We start from the raw sequence: 15,317 nt of genomic DNA, 5'->3' as shown, positions 1-15,317 counted from the left end.
AACGACCCTATCGCATGTTGTGATTAGGGATGGAGTAAAACAACCCCTGTAGGGGTGATTATTTACACTAAACCGAGAGGTTGTGAGGTAGATTTACGAGAGGGGTTGTGCGATGGGGTTGTAGCAAGGAGGAAGGAGAGGAGATGGAACCTGTCTCTGATACCAAGTTAAAAATAAGAGAACAGTAAAAAGTGTTTCATTACTAAGCCCTAATTAAACTTTAAGGGAATTACATTGTCTAATAACTGAAAAGACTAAAAAGGACAAAAGAGCTGTAAAACTAATAAAATAAGAGTTATTCAACAGCTTGGGACTCCTTTCTTCCCCAATACCCACAAAATGAATTCTTTAAGTACTATGTCATATGCTTTCTTTGAGTTAATCAAAACAATGTAGATTTTTCATCCTCTTTTCTCTAAATTTTTCCATCGTTTGTTTTGAGTAGAATGATTGCTTCGATGATTGATCTACCTAGCATAAAACCAAATTGTTTATTTGCTTTAATGTTTGTTCCATCACTCTTTCCCTTAATTTTATGGTCTGACTTTTGATTCCTTGATAGTTGGTGCAACTCTGTATGGTTCCCTTTGTATATATTTTGGTTTAAATCACTGTTCATTTATAGAAGAAAAGTCTTTGAGCAATAAATTTCAACTGAAACATTCTTTTAAATCTCCTTTGAAAAAGTATTGGCACAATTTATAAAATACTAACAGTTAGTTGCAAGTAGTTGGTACAATTCTTTAATAGAAGATAATGATTGATAAAGTGTCTATATCATATTATTTCGCATATAATCTGTGTGCACATAATCATTCATGTTCTAATTTGTGGATATGTTAATAGTTTATTCATTCATATTTAAATGCATGGATGTATTACTTAATGGTCTGTTTAATTAAGCAAGTGCATTCGTTATATGTTAAAGTGCAAGTAGTTAATGTGACAAGATTATTCTCATTTCCTCGTGCATTACGGTTGTTTATAGCTGTTTGGCTCATAAATACCTGCACTACTGTGCGGTGAAACACTATTGATATTCATTTCAGTACTCCATAGGATTTTTTGTTGTAGACTTGTAATTTAATAATATTTAAGCATGTATGCATGTTTGCTTCATCATTTCTTACATTTTCAATGAAAATTGTATTAATTTCCACACCAATCAAAATATTTGTGTGAAGTATTTCCATTTCTAGGTTGACAAAAATAGACACAGACCAAAATTTATTACTTTGACTAAAATCAATCACTTTTATAATAATAAACCACTTGATCAGTGGATGAAATTTTTGACACTTGTTGGTTTATTGTCACGAGTTCAAAAACCATTTAAATAAGTGTTTCAAGCTACGTGAGCAAGCTTAGCCAATGTGTCACAGATAGAAAAGCAAATTTATTTACTTCATTAACATATGTTGTAACTACTGTTTTCTGGTCTTTTCCATAGGACCATGGATATAAGGTGTAAGATATATACGAGACTCACCTCAAATTGGTCAAAAAAAATGGCGGATCCAATGGCTTTTGTAGATTTGGAAGTCAAGATGCACAAATACAATCAGTAGTTTGGTTAATGCAGATGGACTAATAACAATGAAATAGAAATTGGTAAAAAGTGTTGACAGGAGAAATTATTCTTTTTGATACATCAGTTTTAGGCATTATAGATCTGGATGTAGATAATGGCAACTAATAATGTCTAACCATTAATTTCCATTCTATTTATTTATTACTTTTTTCTATTACTTTGGGGATCTAATATTGTTTTTTGTGTCAGATTGCTATATTTCCTAACTGTTTTTTAGAAAGTAATTTTCTTTCTGCTTGTCTATAGAACATTCCCTCCTCCCCTCCTCCCCCCCCCCCCCCCCCCCCCCCCCCCCCTAAAATAGCATATTTCCTTCTTTTTCATGTATTACCTGTTCATTGGTGGGAACACAACTTGGCTGACTGGCTAATTTATCTATAGGCATGCGCTATATTTATGAAGCCATCAACTCTGATGATATTGCTACACTTGTTTACACAAGTGGAACAACTGGCACCCCGAAAGGTGTTATGCTTACACATCAAAATCTATTGCATCAGGTTTGAGTGTCACCTTTTTTTCATGTATCTTTTAAAATATTTTGATTGTACCAATGTTTGAAAGATCAATGCTTGGACCTGGTACTTGACCAATTTTCTCAATATTTCTATGAAAAGTGCTGAGCGGAACAAAATCCTCGTTCTAAACTCTTTATGGAAGTCATTGTCAGTCACTGATATATTTTTTCTTGAGGAAAAAAATAAATTTAGTTTAAAATTTTTGAGATCCCTGTCTCACCTTCTCCATTTCTCATGTCTAAAGCTGCCTTAAAGTCTGCTTGCACTTTACTCATATGATCCCTCTTTTCTTATGCTTCCTTATTGTCTTCCTATATGAAGCTGCCTTTAAGTCTGCTTGCACTTTACTCATATGATCCCTCTTTTCTTATGCTTCCTTATTGTTTTCCTATATGAAACTCTGATTCATTTCTATCCTTTCCTTTTCCATTATCTCTCTCGATCGTTCTCTACAAAATGGAAGAGTCCTGACAATCCTGAAGTGAAACAGCAATAAATATATTGACTTTACTGTAATATCTAAACTCATTTTAACAAGTTGGATATTCCCAAAAGAACGTAAACTGTTATCTAACAAGAAAAGAAAGTAAACTGTTTACTAGATTGCCTGCTGACCATTTGATTGCATTACTATCTTTAATATAGAATCCCGGGCAAGTATAAAATCCTCGGATTTGACATTGTGAAATTCCTTTAGAATGGTTTACTCTTCGAATAACAGTGGAAAATCTCAGGAATAGAACAGATGCTTTCTTCAAAATTTCTGTCCATCCGTGAACCTCAGCAAATCACGTGCAGCATCATACACATGATCTTGCATTTAAAATTTCCCATCAACTTGACTCTACATAAAAGGAAACTTCATTTTTCTATCAAGATAAATTTTTAGTGATTAATAAGAAGACAAGATACAAGATGATGGAAGAGATTTCCTTTCTTACGTGGCATAAAGAGAAGGGAAAGACGGTAAATTGACCTCTCCAAATGTGGTACAACAAATCAATAGAGAATCAAGATTTCCATTATCAATTAACTCTAACTTGACTCTGGGAAGTCCTTGATAAATGACCAATCCATGAGAAGATGCCCAATGGCCCACATCATTCTGGGATTTCGTCAAACTTGTCTTTCAACATCTGAGAACTACACTTAAGCTAATACCCTGAAATACGGCTATGGCATCATCCTCCATCTAGCCCTTATTACCAAGAAACTCGAATGACCCTTGGAGGGAAAACAGTGGCCATGTCCTTTTGGAAAACCCCACACACTCAGACAGCTGTAAGAAAAAAAGAAAAAAAAATTCCACACCATCCTAGAGAACTTAAAATGAACAAATGATATATAAACATCTGTGGTAAATGAACATTTTCAACACATAAAGATAATCTTATGAGGATAAATCTTTTAAGTTACCTTTATTCTTTTCGACCATTATTTATCTACTATTTGAATTGCTCAAATGTGTGTGTACTATATATAGATACTATAGTTCACCCATTCTGTAGGCACGGGCATCCTCATCGGGATTAAGGGGGTAAAAGCAGAAAAAATGAAGTTTGGGGTATTATTAAAATTTTCTGAGGTTAAGGGGTAAAAGATGAAAAACAATAAAGTGGGTTGAAGGAGTAAAAGAGGAAATATAGTAAAGTTAGAAGGGGTGAAGAGGAAATGCAATAAAGTGGGCCCTACAATTATGTTTTATTATATATATATGTATAATAGTAAATCAACTACTATATCAAGTTATCTATGCGAATATGTTGAGTACTGGGTTTCCAATTGTCTCCTAATTGCACGAAACAAGAGTAGGTGCGGAAGGTGATATGAATGCAGAAACGGGGAATCGGTTATTTGAAAATGAGATTTTATAGATTACTTTAGGAACTGAGATCAGGAATGAGATTCTGGAGCTGGAGAGATGTGTCCATGTGCAACCAAGGTTTGACTAACACCTTGTTTCCTTGTATGAAATTGAGAGTTGTTAGCATGTGCAAGTTAGAAACTGGGCTAAGCTGCTGAATTTAGAAAGAACCATGCCCACATTTTCTGTTATCTATACTATCTTTTCTATGCTTGAACTTGTTATCTTCTTTGCTCATACGCAACTCACTTATTGTAGAAGTGACTTCCTTATCACTTGTTTGTGTAGATAAAGAACTTGTGGGACATAGTACCTGCAGAAGCTGGTGATAGGTTTCTAAGCATGCTCCCTCCTTGGCATGCATACGAACGAGCTGCTGAGTATTTCACGTTCACATGTGGGGTTGAGCAAGTATACACAACCATAAAAAACTTGAAGGTATGGTCTTCAGCTCACTAGTTTACTTTTGTATTTCTTTGTAATTATATTTCCCAGGTGATCATACTTATGGAATGCCTCTTTTTTTCTTGACCGGCTGTTCTAACTTTGTTGGTCATAATTCGAAAATTCTTGAACTATTGTTTCAGTGGATCAAATTTTTATTTTTATTTTGATGATGTTCTTATTTTTTGCTGTTGCTGCTGTAGTTTCTTTTTTAATATGTATATATTTTGCATTTGCTTTTAGGAAGATTTGCAACGTTATCAACCACACTACCTTATCTCTGTTCCTCTGGTATACGAGACACTCTACAGGTACTTTTTTCATCCCTGGAACTAAAATGGCAGCAATGCACCATTAATTAAAAGAATGTTGTGGCTTATTTCTCTTTTTTTATTTATGTGTGGAATGAAGAATATAAACATGTAATTGCAAATGCCAAATAGATTGCATCCTTGTCGTCATTGTTACCATCATCATGTAAACATTATCACAAGTTCACAACCATTTTATTTACTTTGACATATTTCCTAGAGAATATACCAAAATATTTCCATTTCCACTAGTCTTGACAAAAAATTCAACTAATTATATGTTTTTGTAGCAATCATTATCCATTTTGTGAAATATTCTGCTGAACAATAAAATTTATTTTACCAATAAAAATGATAATCCTATTATGAATGAGGAGATTCCATTCTTTCCTTCTTGATTTACAATAGGTATTTATTTCACACAGAACAATCATTTTTCCTTGAAGGAAACCCGAACAATTTTCTTCAATTTCGATTTATCCTCCAAATAGTGGTTTAAAGCATTTGTACTCAATTGGTTCACAAATATAAGAGTGTCCTTCATCTGTGATCAAGGAGGTTCCATAAGCATCAGTAAATATTTTCTTTGATCCTAATTCAGGCAATCAGATTGCATCGTTCTTCATAGTGGCTCTTGTGATGTTTCCCCCCAATCAGATTTATCTTTGTCAAGTCTTTCGTATATGTACTTCATTTGTCCTTGTTACCTTAACCTTTATAATATTCTTGGTATGTAGTTGTATTATGTGTTTTATTGCCTTGAAATTATACTTTTTGTATTCTTCGACAGATTTTCTATGCTATAGCTACAATAATCTCACAACACCTGTATAATTCACTTCTTCAATAAATTAAACTAATATTTTTAATTATATACTTTTTTTTTTGGAAAGATATAGGGTTAGTAGTTAGCAAATGAAGTTGGATTCAAGGGGATTTGAACCTAGGACATGGGAACAACACTCCACATGTCTTACCACTTAGCTAAGTTGGCACTTCAATTAAAAACTATTTTATTAGAAAGCTAGAAATATTTTTTTGACAATGTACACATGTATTTGTCATAATTCTGAAGATTTAAATCTGTAAGTCCAGCTATTTTTGCATCTTATATTCTTACATAGTTCCATAATGTGCAGAGTATTGTCAATCTTTTATTATGATTATATCTGGTTATGTTTTAATACTTGTTTTATCATTTTGCTAGGATTTCAAAATGTATTTTCCATCTTTTCCATTATTTCTAAAAAATTTGCATTATTTCCTCACTGATCAAAATATTTTCTTTCAAGCTTACCAAATTTGTTTGCTACTGAACCATGTTCAATGATTTAACATTCTTAAAAATTGACATCTCTGTACAACATTTTACCATAAAAAGGACTAATCTGTGTTAGATTGGTGACTCGACAGACAATTACAATGTAACCACCACACAATTGTCCATAGTATCATTGGACCTTGCATCCATATTTTGAATCCATGTCTTGGGATTTGCATTATCTGGGACTAGGACCAACTTGACTCGGGAAGTATCGCATTGACTCCTCAATGCGAATTACACTGAATCAATTGTGATCCAATGGGGCATAAAGATTATACGATTGTGACTGGTTTGACGTTTCAAATTGACTCTGGCGATAAATGAGTTGTGTTGAGTTGGGCCTCAAAATCCAACACCTTTTAAACTTGCTGATCCATGCTTTATATGATTTACTAGGTTTTCTATATTATTATTGATTTCTCAAATTATGTCTCTGTTGTTTTTCATAAGCTGTTAAATCAATATGCCCACTAATTTACTTGTCTATTGACTGTTATGGGATGTAAAATAATATGTTTCCATATCATTGTTCAGGGTTGCTAATATATGCCACATACACATGCTTTAAAAGCTCAGGGTGTGCCCATATGGGTTTGTCTCTGTATGCCTCTGTGTATTGTGTACTATAACAACAACAACAACTTTGTCATAGGTCAAAAAGGGATTTTCTATTTGGAAGGATAGGGTTTCTGTAGATCGCAATTTTTCATGAAAGCCAGCAAAAGGTTTCTTGTTCAGCCTGTTAGCTTTGGCAGGAGTGTGTAGTTTTGGAGAAACAAAGTTAGACAATCTATTCTCGGTGCTTCCCTCATTCTCCTTCTATTCTCTCCTGCAGAGGAATCCAGAAACAGATTTCAACGAGCTCCAGTGTTCGAAAGCTTATCGCACTGACTTTAATCAAGATCAGTCTGGTCTACATGGAGTTCAAAAGGGTTTATGAGGTTTGAACCTTTACCTTTATTTTGGTTTCTTCATGACAATTCTTAAAGTATCTAGGCAAAGTACTGGTTAAATTCCCGATAAATGCTTGGAAAATTAGTTTTGTAAGTTTTTCCTCACTGCTGATAATTAGTCTGTCATAGAGTTTCCTGACTAATATCTTCATCCATCATTTTCCCAAGAAAGTAGAACTGGTTGATTGAAGAAGCAATTCACTCAAGAGTTTATTGAATAAATTGACTTCAGCTTCATTTGTAGGGAAAGTTCCTCACTAGAAATCAGAAGCAAGATTCAATTGTTTTTTCAATGTTGGACTGGCTGTGGGCGAGTATTATTACTGCAGTTTTGTGGCCATTACATATGCTTGGGGTGAAGCTTGTTTATGGTAAAATCCACTCGGCAATAGGAATATCAAAGGTTTGATTTACTATTTTGAAATTCATTGTTTATCGTTGACCTGATTTCTCTCTATTAGGTGTTACGAAGTGTGCAAGTAATGAAGTGTTTCTGTCACACTGCAGGCTGGTATAAGTGGCGGCGGTAGTCTTCCATTGTATGTCGACAGATTCTTCGAGGTCAGATGTTTTACACATTCAAATTACTGGGCTTGAGTTGTTTATGTGGCTTTCTCACATAAATTATTTATACTTTCAGGCAATTGGTGTGAAGTTGCAGAATGGCTATGGTCTGACAGAATCTTCTCCTGTTGTAGCCGCTCGACGACTTACTTGTAATGTAAGAAACATTTAGTTTCAAAAATTGGACTTTACTATGTGAGGAGACAGACTCATAAGAAACAAAGTAAAATGCAAGCGGTCTATTGGCTCTGAACTAGCCTTGCATATGACGTACTAAATCATCATAATTGTTTTCCTACTAGTCAAATGATTTGTTGTTAGAATCATTTTATCCAGCACCATCCTTCTTTTGCATATATTTTGGCATAGTTTCTTCAAAAAAAAATAATAATATAGAAACGTCTTCTTTGATTTCAACTTTATTTACTTCCAGATGTAGTGGTACATTGTATGACTTAATGTCACAGATTTAACTTTTGAAGGTTCTTGGCTCGGTTGGGCACCCACTTCAGCATACAGAAATCAAAATTGTAGATTCAGAAACTGCTGAAGTTCTTGGGGTTGGTTCAAAGGGAATTGTTATGGTTAGAGGACCTCAAGTTATGAAGGGCTATTACAAGGTAAATTTCTTTTAGTCTGGATCATTGCTAATCAAATTAATCAATTACTGGTAGCTTCCATGAAGTAAATCTGAACCATCACAGAGTGCAATACCCAAGATAATATTGTATATTTAATTACAAGGAGCATGGATAGGTTGTATACTTGTATTGTAGTTTATGCTGCAATGGTATGTCAACTCAATTGTTTTTTACTTGTAAAAGAATGTCGCATTCACCTGTGTTTTCATAGTGGACAATAAATATGGTTCAAAGTTTGTTCCATTCCGGAATGTTTCAGCAAAACATTCCATTGTTTTTGTATACCAAAACAAAACATTGCAAAATTTGGAATGTATTGCAAAGCCAACAACTAAAAATAATATATTGTACTTGGAAAAGGAGAATAATAATGTCACATTAATTATATACACCTTAATTTGTAAGTCACTTCTTAAATGAACAAACTCTTAATTATTGCATTCGCACGGTATTATATATATATATATATATTGGGTATGTATGAAATTACTAAAATATCCTACAAATTAAAACTATGTGCTTGCTTATATGAAGTGCTAATATACTTAGAATATAAAAAATATTACGGGTCATTACTAGTCCTTTTTACAAGTAATTTATATTTTTTTTAATATTTTTATTAATATTCTTGGCATACCTTTTTCAAAAAAGGAATTTTTTGGTCAAATTTTACTGTTTATAGAAATATTTCCACTGAATCTCTCATTTTTATATATGAAAATGTTGATTATTTTCGTTGGAATTTACTATTCACTGAAATATTTTGCAAAATAAATAGTGATTTCCCTAAAATACATACAAAATGGAACTATTGATTAAATTTTGTATCGATCCTTCTTTAAATAGTCATTATATTTTGTGGAAATATGTCAAAATTTAATACCATGGTCTAAAGTTAGATAAATATCCTTCTTGGTTGGAATTCCAAGGCTTTCCCTATGAAGAGGGACTTACATTGCAGCTCCTTTACACTGTAATAGTTGGAAACAATAGTTGAATTTTATTTTATTTTATTTTTAAATTTAAGGTGCTCATTTGAGACGAAAATATTAGAACTCTAAACAATTTTATTTTCAGATCTCCACATCTCCTATTTCAAGGGTGTTACAGAATTATGCTCTTAGTATTTAGATTGCATGACCCAATCAAAAAATAGTCTTTAGATGGGATGAACTTGCATATGATTAACCTTATCATGGTTGGTACAGTTACTTTTGTCCTGTTCCTTCAGTGAGATTCCTTCTCATTAGCTTCTTTTTGCTATATGTAATCTTTATTTCCTTTTGACATGATTCATTTACTTATCAACAATAAATTTCCTCAAAAGGAGATTAGCAAATGACACCATATTATAAAATATGTGCATGCAATGTATGACATGTATCCAAGGCCAGCTGGCCCAAGTAGTAGCTCTTAATACCCTTACTGAAACTTAGTCAACAGCAGGCAAGGGTTTGGTACCAGTAAAGTTGCCCCTGTGCAACTCCATCAGTGGTGTCATAGTTCTTTATTTTTTTTTTTTTTTTGTTTTGAAAATTAATGTGGTGTCTTAATTACTGCATAAGCAACAGTGACAATATGTACTGATCACCAAATCAATCGATTAAGCATAACAAAGTTACAGGAATTTGGGAAAAAGGATTTATAATCTATTCATTATCATTTATTGTCTTCTTTTAAATAATAATCTTGTGTTCATACTTAAATAAGTAAATTTGAAAGATACTTTTAGTTTTATCTAAACACAGTTGTCATCATCAGGAGCACAATTTTATCTCATGTGAAACCCTCCAGGGTTTTCATGAGTTTGTCCCAGACTAAAATTTTGGTTCTTCTAACCAAGTTTTACCTTTAAATTAGATATCAAAACATATTGGAGCATTGTAACTGTCAAAAAAAATTTCATGTTTTATGCTTCTTGGATTAGAATCAATCTGCCACAAAAGCAGTCTTAGATGAGGAGGGCTGGCTAAGCACCGGTGATATAGGTTGGATTGCTCCTAGTCATTCAAGAGGACGAAGTCGTCATTGTGGAGGAGTGCTTGTTCTTGAGGGACGTGCTAAGGATACAATAGTTCTTACAACAGGTATAAGAAGTGCCAAATTACTGAGTTATTCACTTTTGTTTAGAACATTGTAGGTAAGGAACTTCTTTACAAGCAGTAAGGATTATTATTGCCGTTGTTTCTTTCCACACACACCATAGTCAAGGATTAATAAACAAATCAACAACATTGCTTTGATGCTAGCGAGGCATGATAGAAAATATCAACATGGACATGTATTTGATCTCTCATTGATAAGTTATGCATTTTATTTATTATTTGATAAGTTATACTGATTCATACTCATTGAAATTACTAAAAGAATATGCTGAAACATGTTTGCTGGTATTCATGCCTCAGTCTGTAAACATTGATACGGATCAATATGCATCAGTACATGTTAGACTATTTATGTTAGTAAAACTTTGTGATGCTAATCTAATATCACTGATAGCATTGTTGAACAAAGTAGGAGTGGGTGTGACTTGTGAGAGGATACATACTTGAGTGTAGGAGTAGAGAAGAAGCTAGTGCAATCCTGTTTTAATTGAACTTTTAGGAAGCATGAGCAGCAGTGGGATTCTGGAGCATGAGAAAGTAGGCCTTAAATGGGTCAGGGTTCAGACCGGATCTAGTATATCCATATCTAGATCCAAATTTCTTATTTGATTCATATCCGAATCCAACTCATCCTATTAGCTAAAACCATTTTACTTTTTACTAAAACCGGACCGGATCCGACCCGACCAAATTACTTGATTCGGTTTGGTCGGGTCAGATCATTTTAGAGCGTTCAACTTTCTTTTTGCTATATTTCTTTTCTATTTGCTATACCATTCTATTTTATTATTATAATTCTTTTATTTTATAAGAATTCATATTATATTAAAGTAGTAGAAAAAAGACATTTTGAAAAACAAAAAATATCATTTTCAAAGCAATATATCATTTGGATCTGATCGGATGTAGGGTTGGATCCACATCCAACCCAGATCTGACTCAGGTCAAGGAACATCAACCCATATTCGACTCATTTTTTTAATTTGGGTCTACTCCAGGGGGTCCAAACCTGCTAAATTTGGATTCAGACCTCTCGGATAAAATCCGACCCATTTTATGCCCTATGAGAGGGAGTGGTAGGTAGTATCTAGGATATATGGTTCTTGCAACTAAAAGTCAAGAAAATAATGTTTAAACCATTTAGTATGCTATTGATATTCTAAATAAAATTTTGCACCTACTCAAATGTCAGTTCATTTAATTCCACAGCCTTTAACTTGGTCATGATTGTTGCACTTGAGCTTAACTATTATCGTCAACCTGATGATCTTCTCGTTATGATTTGTTGTCTTATCTAGGAACCATGACAACTTGAGGTTTTGCAATTTTGTATGTGGTATTTTTATTACCTTCTCTACGAGGATGCTAATGGAAGTAATGATGAAAATAGTGTAGCGGTTGATAATAAATGTTCGTCTATGGTCTATACATCATTTTGTGGCATCGTCGATTAATTCCATAGGGTCTTGTTATGTTGTCATTGCATTTGTGTCATTTTGATGATGTCTAGTTTTCATTTGACATGCTTTAGCCATTTCTACCGCCATAAGAAATAAGAATTGGGATGAAAGGACCCCCTTATCTCAACCCCTGGGAACTCCTAAAAACCCCCGCTCGGTTCCCATTCACCAAAACATAGAAGGATGATGAAGGCAACAACTTCCTAATCCAATTCCTCTGTCTTCCGCCTGATCCCATTTTGCCCAACATATAATCCAAAAGTTCCAACACATGATCATATGCTTTTTCCAAAGTTTAAATGGAGATAAATGGGCTTTGAATGGGTTTCCAAGATTCGAGAAGTTTGATTTCCCTAAATTTAAAAAAAATAAAATTGAGGAAATGTATATACTGCGAATCTGTGATATTAAAATTTTGTTGGATATTAACTGTTAATCTCATCAACATGAAATGAGTAATGATTTCAACCAAAATTTTCCACCAAGAAATACAAATGGCTTTTGGTGTCTATACCTAGGGAAAATATTTTTCAAAATTAAGGAAATGTAGATTAATAAGTAGCACTACATCTCAATATCTGTTGTATTATATCATATAACAAAATAAATATATTTAATCCACATTATCAGTACAATCGTTATTTCTTATTGCATCACAAGCTTTTGACATGATTTTTCAATAAAAATGAGATGTGTAACATGGATTTTCTGTTTTAGTGGAATCAAAGTTTTGTCTAGTTGGTCACCCTGCATAATCACAAGAGTCATCTTTATATATCTATATTTTATATTCTTAAACTTAATCCTTATACTGTCAACTCAAATTGGCACTCTTTGACTTTAGGTGAAAATGTAGAACCATCAGAACTTGAGGAAGCTGCCATGAGGAGTAACCTTATTCTACAAATTGTTGTAATTGGGCAGGTAAATTTCCAAATATTTCGTCTAAGATATTTTTGTTTTGTACTAAAGTATTTTGGCTCTAATTTTTCAATATGTAGATTATCTTCTTATTCTTGAGTAGAGTACTACATCTTGTGATTTACTTATAGGATCAACGTCGTCTTGGAGCTTTAATTGTCCCAAATAAAGAAGAGCTTTTAACAATAGCAAAAAAATCGTCTCTTTTGGCTGATGATACCTCTGAACTCAGTAAGGAAAAAATTACCACATTGTTACATGAGGAACTAAGGAAATGGTGAGTCATCTGGATTTTTGTCTTTTATATATATGTATATTTATGGGAAGCGTTCAGAGACCCGAAAGAGAGCCAAACATTGGTAGTGGTGGTGGTGTGTGTGTGCGTGTGTGTAAATTATGTTCTCACTCCCTATGGTTTGGCATAATTCTTTGTTGACCCCGTAATATTTTGACAATTGCACTTACCTCCCTTATGGTTATTTAACGGGCCCACTTACCCTTATGTCTACTTGTTGTTCACCTAACATTTATGAATGATTTATTTACTTTTTCTAAAGACTATTTTACCCTTTTAGAAATGTGATCTTATAAACAAAATATCCACTGAAAAAAAATGGATTCATGCACAAGAGTGTGAATGCTTGGAAGGGGCACTTTTATTGGTTCATTGTTATTTGTCTTTTGTAATAAAAAAAAATTACATGATAGGGTAAAATATTAAAATAAAATCCGTACTGTAACATCATCTGTCAAAGGGGAGGTATGTGCAATTGTCAAAATATTAGGGGATCAATATGAAATTTTACCAAACAACAGGGGGTCAAAGTGTAATTTCCCTTTTTTTATTTTGTTTTTTTTGGGTTGGGGGGGGGGGGGGGGGGGGGGGGTTTACCTCGTTAAAACTTGCCTCTTCTAGGGGCAAAAAATCCTAGTGGACTTCTCTCAAATATTTTTTCTCACTCTAAATCCCTAAGCTTTTTTTTATAACCTACTTCCTAATGGTAAGATATGAAATTCAAACTAACTTAATGAATTACATCCTCAATCAAGTCTAAGAAACCCAATCTAATACAACTAAACACTATTAGATGAAATATTAAATATTACATGACTCTTATCCTAACTTAGTGCGCAATCATACAGGATGTCAGAGTGTTCATTTCAGATTGGGCCTATACTCATACTTGATGAACCTTTTACGGTGAACTCCCACATCAGCCAACGTTATGATCTTCCTTGCACATCTTGCTTACTTTCTCTAGATGTTTAATTATACTTATGTCTTTGGATATCGCAGATTGAGAGTGGTTTAATGACCCCAACCATGAAAATACGAAGGGACAAAGTCGTGGCTCGATACAGTGATCTGATTGCTCAACTTTACAAGTAGATCAGTGTCTACAAGCTGCATTTCCAATCTTAACTATGTTTATGCTTAAAAATCAATCAAGACCTTGTTCGACTCAAAGATGAAGATTTTAGTAACCTTGAACGAATCAATACAGGTATGGAGCAGAAATTGTGGGATTTGTAGGCCATCTCATTGAATAATGTCACTAGTTTCAGAAATAATTGGCTCTTTACTGAGCTCATCTACTATTTATTATGACGACCATTATCCATGTAATTGACAAACAAACTCTCTGATTTCTCTCATCTCATGCTTTTAATAAAATATATTTTTCTTTTTATTTTATTTTCCATATCTCTCATTAGTTTTGTCTAACTCTTGAAAAGTTTGAGATGATCTCTTCAACAACTATTCTATCTTTATCATATTAAATTTTAAAATATACCCATCTTGAAGTCTATTTAAATTTACTTTTGTGTTGGTAGTGAAAAAAGTTTCAATTGAGTAAATTTGAGCTTCCATACACCCCTCTTAGGATGTGAATGATTGCACACAACATTGACAAGGAAAAAATCAATTTCCAAAGATTTGGTTATGGAAAACAGAATTCCTCAGAAAATGTATGTTGGTGTTTGATTGCACATATCAAAATGTGAAAAAAAGAAAGTTGGTTTGATGAGGGTTAATTATGAGAGAATAATTTGAGTAGTAGTTCAGATTTAGGAAGAATAAGAAGAGAAGAGAAGAGAAAAGATTAGGAGAATAATTTGTGAGATTAGGATCCTTTCTCTCATTATTTATATTCTTAAAATTATAAAAATTCCTCGTACAACTAAATATTTGGTTAAAACCTCTCTGAAAACAAACATAATGCAGTACTTATTTATTTCTACACTTTCCCTCAAGTGGGGTATAGATATCAATCATGCCCAATTTGCTAAGAACTTCTAATTTCTTCTTAGGAATCCCCTTTAGTCAACATATCTACCAGTTGATCTTCTGACTTCACATACGAAAGGCATATAACATGAGACTCCACTTTTTCTTTGATAAAATGTCTATCAATCTTAATGTGTTTTGTACGGTTGTGTTGAATAGAATTAAGAGTTATATTAATAATTGTTTTGTTATCACAAGATTCATAGATTTTGTCATAGCAACAGCAAGTTCACATAGCAAAATTCGTAATCAAAGTATCTTTACAGTACCCCAAGTCATAGCTCGATATTCTGTCTCAGCACTGGATAAAGCAAGAATGGTTTATTTTTTT

General features: G+C 33.3%; 1 protein-coding gene across 3 annotated transcripts in view; it reads left to right on the top strand.

Moving 5' to 3' along the window:
* Nucleotides 1-14,387, top strand: part of LOC147396734 (putative acyl-activating enzyme 16, chloroplastic) — a 50,107-nt gene extending 35,720 nt beyond the window's left edge. For all 3 annotated transcript variants that reach the window (XM_086451821.1, XM_086451820.1, XM_086451822.1), the window contains 13 exons: nt 1,973-2,091; nt 4,262-4,411; nt 4,661-4,728; nt 6,888-6,993; nt 7,250-7,408; nt 7,513-7,566; nt 7,646-7,726; nt 8,052-8,189; nt 10,138-10,297; nt 12,620-12,699; nt 12,828-12,973; nt 13,840-13,897; nt 13,994-14,387. In XM_086451821.1, the coding sequence (XP_086307947.1) occupies nt 1,973-2,091; nt 4,262-4,411; nt 4,661-4,728; nt 6,888-6,993; nt 7,250-7,408; nt 7,513-7,566; nt 7,646-7,726; nt 8,052-8,189; nt 10,138-10,297; nt 12,620-12,699; nt 12,828-12,973; nt 13,840-13,897; nt 13,994-14,086 (1,412 nt within the window). In that variant the 3' untranslated portion in view covers nt 14,087-14,387. The remainder of the gene's footprint in view (nt 1-1,972; nt 2,092-4,261; nt 4,412-4,660; nt 4,729-6,887; nt 6,994-7,249; nt 7,409-7,512; nt 7,567-7,645; nt 7,727-8,051; nt 8,190-10,137; nt 10,298-12,619; nt 12,700-12,827; nt 12,974-13,839; nt 13,898-13,993) is intronic.
* Nucleotides 14,388-15,317: the final 930 nt, after the last annotated feature.

Source organism: Akebia trifoliata, chromosome 8, assembly GCF_017979445.1.
Source record: "Akebia trifoliata isolate Shusen 1 chromosome 8, ASM1797944v1, whole genome shotgun sequence".
Classification (NCBI taxonomy): domain Eukaryota; kingdom Viridiplantae; phylum Streptophyta; class Magnoliopsida; order Ranunculales; family Lardizabalaceae; genus Akebia; species Akebia trifoliata.
This window is presented reverse-complemented; position numbering and strand designations above follow the sequence as displayed.